Source organism: Mandrillus leucophaeus, unplaced genomic scaffold (assembly GCF_000951045.1).
Source record: "Mandrillus leucophaeus isolate KB7577 unplaced genomic scaffold, Mleu.le_1.0 Scaffold99, whole genome shotgun sequence".
NCBI classification, from domain to species: Eukaryota; Metazoa; Chordata; class Mammalia; order Primates; family Cercopithecidae; genus Mandrillus; species Mandrillus leucophaeus.
This window is the reverse complement of record NW_012110807.1, coordinates 362,273-368,241: the sequence shown is the minus strand read 5'-3', so window position 1 is coordinate 368,241 and position 5,969 is coordinate 362,273. Positions and strand designations below refer to the sequence as shown.

Here is a 5,969-nt window from a genome sequence, read left to right as displayed (position 1 = left end):
TTTTTTTGAGTCAGAGTCTTGCTCTGTCACCCAGGCTGGAGTGCAGTGGCATAATCTCAGCTCACTGCAACCTCTGCCTCCGAGGTTCAAGTAATTCTCCTGCCTCAGCCTCCTGAGTAGCTCGGATTACAAGCACCTGCTTCCATGCCTGACTAATTTTTGTATTTTTAGCAGAGACAGGGTTTTGCCATGTTGGCCAGGCTGGTCTCGAACTTCTGACCTCAGGTGATCCGCCCACCTTGGCCTCTCAGAGTGCTGGGATTACAGGCATGAGCCACCGCGCCCCGCCTCCTAGTTTCTTCTAAAAGCCTGTCTGCAAACTTCTCTTCATGTTATCTTCCTTTCTCTGACCTCTTTCCCCACTCCGTTCCTTCCTTCTTACCCCTTGGTTGCCACAGATGTTTGGCCTCTGCCTCACTGCCCTCTGTCCCCTGGAGGGGCAGCCCCTTAAGGTCACTCGCTGTGTGCTGGGCTGTGCTCTGTGTTAACTGCTGTGGCCAGAGGGAGGAGGCACTGAACTGGCACTGGGGACCAGAAGGCCTGGGCTCCCGTCCTGGCTGGACACCTTCCTAACCAGGTGGCCTCCCCGCCTGCGATGGTGTTAATAACACGGGTCACTAGAAGGACAGGGTTCATGAGGTCACAGGTGAGAAAGTTCTCTGAGAGCCTGAAGATGAGGTCAAGTCTGATACTATTAGAGATGCCCCTGATGTCCCAGGGCACCCATGTGGGGGTCTTCAGGCTGTCTTCATGTTGAGCTCAAAACCCCACTGAAAGGGTAGGGCAGGCTTCCAGGCCTGACCATGCCCCAAGCAGAGCTGGGTCCCTGAGCTTTCTAGCTTCTCCTGAGGCTCCTCCCGCCCCAAGGCTCCAGCTGGGGCTGGCACGTGGAGACCACCCTCCAGGGCCTCATACTGATTGGGGGATGTCTGTGTTTGCTGTCTAGGAGCCGAAGGCTGGTGGGCCAGAAGTGTGGGGGGCCCCGAGCACCCCCCACAATGGAGCCCAAATGGGGTCCTCGTGAGCCCAGAAGACGAGGAGGAGCTCACAGCACCAGGTACCTCCAGCACCAGGTGGAGCTGACTGCCCTGTGTCGGTTCCTCCTGCTGCTAAACAACTCGCCACACATCAGAGGCTGAAAACAATGCCAGTTTATTCTCTTAGAGTCCTGGAGAAGTCAGAAATAGGTCTCTCGGTGCTAACATCAAGGTGTCAGCGGGACTGAGTTCCTTCTGGAGGCCCATGGGAAAGTCCCTTCCTTGCCTTTCCCAGCCTCTGGAAGCTGCCTGCATTCCTGGGCTCATGGCCCCTTCCTCCATCTGCAAAGCAGCCAAGTTTGTCTCATGCCCCATCACTGGCTCCAACTCCCCTGCCTCCCTTTTGCGTATTTACCATTAATCTCTAATGGTTGATGGGGCCCAGCTGGATAACCCAAGATACTCTTCCTACCTCAAGTCAGCTGATTAACAACCTTAATGTCCCCTGCCACAGAACACACCATATAAACGGATTCCAGGGATTAGGGTGTGGATGCCTTTGGGAGGCTGTTATTCTGCCATCAGACCACAGTATCTGATGAAACCCCCATTTTTCTGGTCACAGCTTTGTCACGGAGGGTTTCTTCAGTGCCACAGAGCCATAGCCACTGTCATGGCCCAGAAAATCTCTGTGTTTCTCATCAGCCCCTCACCCACCAGGCCACCGCACCCCAAGCCCAGAGCCATGGCATTCTTGCAAAAGGAAGGAGGTTCTTGATCATTCTGACCTCTCCACCCCACAGTGAGGGGACCTGTGGTCTCCTGGTGACTGTCTCAGTCCCAGAACCCAGAGCCTAGAGCCCGTCTTTAGCCCCACTGTGGCTGATTCAGGGCCTGCCAGCGCCCCGGACCAGCTCTGCCCTTTCCCTCCCTCTCCCAGAGAAGCCGGGGAGATGATGTCACAGATGGCTGAGGAGCCGTGTGCCCCACAGCCAGGAAGTCAGAGGCCTCGGGCCCTTCGTGGGGCAGGTGCTGCAAGCTCAGAGTCCCATGAGCAAAAAACACACTCTGTTCCGTGGCCACTCTGCTGGCATATGGAAGAAGAGGGGCTTATTCCTGCAGGAAGTGCTTGCTGGGTGTTGGGCACACTGCAGGGGTGAGATGGATGGACGGCCTGGCCTCGTGGTGCTCTCAGGCCGGCCCGCTTCCGGGGCACCCTAAGCAGCTGGAGGTGAGGGCATGGCAGGGGAGCCAGGCTTCTGCCCGTTGCTCACGGAGGGGACACAGAAACAAACATCTGGGCTGGCTGGTGACAGCATCAGAGGGAATGAACCCACAGACCCTCTGGCCAGCATGTCCACTTTCTGTAGTCTGCCTATGAGCACTTGGGGGCAAAGACCAGGAGCTGAGTGAAGATAAGTATGTAGGCCGGGCGCAATGGCTCACACCTGTAATCCCAGCACTTTGGGAGGCCGAGGTAGGTGGATCTCCTGAGGTCAGGAGTTCAAGACCAGCCTGAAATGGTGGCTGGTGAAACCTCGTCTCTACTAAAAATACAAAAAAGTTAGCCAGACGTGGTGGTGCATGCCTGTAATCCCAGCTACTCGGGAGGCTGAGATGAGAATTGCTTGAACCCAGGAGATGGAGGTTGCAGTGAGCCAAGATTGCATCACTACACTCCAGCCTGGGCGACAGAGTAAGACTCTGTCTCAAAAAAAAAAAAGAAAAAAAAAAGGAGTATTTAGTGGTGTAAGCTTGGGGCAGTCCCAGGAGGGACTGGGTAGCCTGTTGGTGGACTGTGATGCAGCCTTTACAAAGACTGCCGGTAGTGGAACAGTATGTGGAACCATCTCACATGTAGAACGTGAGTAGCAAAAGACGGCAGAGGAGCATTGCGCTGGCGCTGGTGACTGATTCTGGAGGCCGAATCGGGGTGCAGCCGGAGCATGTGGCTACCATCTCCTGGGGCTCTCTGCTTCAGGTTGCTTCTGCTCAGGTGAGCAATTCCCCCAGCCAGGAAACGCTCCGGGGCAGAGGGACACAGGGACTTTCAGTGTATGAGGAGCTGCCCACCAAAGCTGTGGCGGGGCATACTACAGAATTTGAGGGCTGTGCTGCAGAATGAAAACTGTCCCCCAATTCCCAAATAGGGGGAGGTACCATTAAAGGTACTAAAATATAAACACTTGTTTCTCCCTGCAGTTTTGCCCTGTATTTGTCATGGTGTTTTTTGGTTTGCTATTTGATGCCATTCTAGGTAAAGGAAAATTTTAAGTTATTAGCATGAAACATATTAAGTTATTAGCATGAATTTTACCATTCCTTTTTTTTTTTGAGACGGAGTCTTGCTCTGTTGCCAAGGCTGGAGTGCAATGGTGCGATCTCGGCTTATAGCAACCTCTGCCTTCTGGGTTCAAGCGATTCCCTGCCTCAGCTTCCCGAGTAGCTGGGATTACAGGTGCCCGCCACCACAGCTGGCTAATTTTTTGTATTGTTAGTAGAGATGGGGTTTCACTATCTTGGCCAGGCTGGTCTTGGACTCCTGACCTTGTGATCCACCCGCCTTGGCCTCCAAAAGTGCTGGGATTTCACGCGTGAGCCACCGCGCCAGGCTGCGTATTTTGTTCTTACGAGGACAGTGGAAATACCGCACACGACAAGCCCAGCCACTTTGATTTCACTCTTTGACACATGCATGTTCCACTAACACGGCACACGTCCGTGGCTTTCTCACGGGTAAGGGAAAGACTGCTGGGAGAGGAGGGTGGCCCGTGCTCTTTCCTCATGGGTCACGATCTTCCGAAGCAATGATTGGTTGATACAGGGACATGACGTGAGTCAGAAGGTACCGCCCAGGGCTTCTCCGTGGTTTGTGTTTCTCAGAACGCCAGTGCCTTCCTTCCAAGTTTGGAGCAAGTTCTGATTGGAAGGGAAGGTGTGGCCTGGGGCCCAGCACGCCTCTGCTCACTCAGCCAGCTCGCTTACCTTAAATGTCACCTGGAGTCCCGCCAAACTCCGGCTGCTGGGTGTTCCCTAGGAATTCCGTGCTCGTGGGCATCGTGAATGCTGCTCGCAAGCAGGCGGCAGCCTCTGTGGTCACACGTGTGTGTGTATCCCCTCCGTTCATGCTTGGACTCCGTGTTCCGTTGGACACCACTTCTAAAACCCTAGTTCAAAGATAAAATTATTAAGAATGTGAAGATGGTCACAGCAGAGCATGAAGCCAAGCGTGGGGGCGTGTGTGACTGCACAGGTCACACGCCTGTGAAGCCGGGGACGGGCTGCGGAGGTGTGGGCGGGTCCCCTGCAGGGTCTGCCGTGCCGGGAGCTTTTGATTTTCTACCCACTGCACTTTTATCTTGTTTGAACGTTTAGTTGCCACTAAAATCAATATAGACTTTTAAAATCATGCTAACCATATGAAGACTGTCAAAGCCGCCTTCTTTTGTCTTCAGAGAAATTCCTGGGAGATCAGCGGTTCAGCTATGGGCAGCCCCTCATCCTGACCTTCCAGGTGCCCCCCAGGGGCTCCCCACTCCCTGTGCAGCTGAGGCTGGAAGGGGCGGGCTTGGCCCTGTCCCTGAGGCACTCTAGCTTGTCTGGCCCCCAGGATGCTGGGCATCCCAGGGAGGTAGAGCTCAGCTTCCAGTAAGTATCCTCTTCTGTCCTGAGAGATGGGGAGGTGGGAGGGGTGGTCTGTGAGGTCCGGGCACATTTCAGATGCCCCTGTGGTCTGGGGGGCTGCACCCCATCCCCAGCCGTGGCACCCCCACCCTATGTCGGGATCTCACTTTGACCGCTTCTCTCGCCAGCCTGCAGGAGACCTCTGAGGATGTGGCCCCTCCACTGCCCCCCTTCCACTTCCAGCGGCTCCTCGCCAACCTGACCAGCCTCCGCCTCCGTGTCAGTCCCGGCCCCAGCCCTGCTGGTCAGTAAAGACAACCACATGCCCAAGACCCGAGCGCTTGCCAGTTCTCAGAACTGGGCTGAGCTCCTGGGGCCACGGTCTTGTTGGGACCTGGTGGCCAGTGGTTATTGTCCTGCCAAGAAGGAATCTGAGTCAAAAGTCAGGACCATTGCCGGAAGTCATATAACCTGTGAAGGCAGTGGGGATGGTGGCTGAGGTCAGACGCAGGGACTGGACAGGAGAGAGGCCTAAAGGATGGGCCTCAGAGGCAGGTGTGCGGCCAGCAAGCCACCCAGACCCATTGGGTGTGGGCACTCCACCTTCGCTGAATCCACCAAGCCCCGGTCCCTGCCGGACACAGCCCACAGCCGGCAGTCCAGGTGTCCCCTGGGAGAGTGAGTCCCATGCCGGTCACTGGTGGTATTCTACCTAAGCCACCCTAGGAGGGTCTGGTCTTCCCAAAGGGGGCCAAGCCATCACACATCATTGATGGGGATCTGTCACCACCTCCCACCCTGGTCACAGTGATTGACAGCCTTAGCCTCTGATGTGTTCCTCATTATAACCTACCCACACACGCTATTTTAAAAATCAGTATAGGCTGGGAGCAGAAGTTCACGCCTGTAATCCCAGCACTTTGGGAGGCTGAGGCGGGTGGATCATGAGGTCAGGAGTTCGAGACCAGCCTGGCCAAAATGGTGAAACCCCATCTCTACTAAAAATACAAAAATTAAGTGGGCATGGTGGCATACACCTGTAATTCCAGCTACTTGGGAGGCTGAGGCAGGAGAATCGCTTAAACCCGGGAGGCGGAGGTTGTAGTGAGCCTAGATTGCACCACTGCACTCCAGACCGGGCGACAGAGCCAGACTCCATCTCAAAACAACAACAACAACAACAAGAAAAAAACAGCCTGGGCCGGGCGCGGTGGCTCAAGCCTGTAATCCCAGCACTTTGGGAGGCCGAGACGGGTGGATCACGAGGTCAGGAGACCGAGACCATCCTGGCTAACACGGTGAAACCCCGTCTCTACTAAAAAATACAAAAAACTAGCCGGGCGAGGTGGCGGGCGCCTGTAGTCCCAG

General features: G+C 55.3%; 1 protein-coding gene across 1 annotated transcript in view; it reads left to right on the top strand.

Annotated features, from left to right (window-relative positions):
- LAMC3 (laminin, gamma 3) overlaps positions 1 to 5,969 on the top strand; it is a 125,767-nt gene that overhangs the window by 69,127 nt on the left and 50,671 nt on the right. The window contains exons 10-12 of the mRNA XM_011971197.1: positions 947 to 1,057; positions 4,433 to 4,625; positions 4,790 to 4,905. Of these exons, the coding sequence (XP_011826587.1) occupies positions 947 to 1,057; positions 4,433 to 4,625; positions 4,790 to 4,905 (420 nt within the window). The remainder of the gene's footprint in view (positions 1 to 946; positions 1,058 to 4,432; positions 4,626 to 4,789; positions 4,906 to 5,969) is intronic.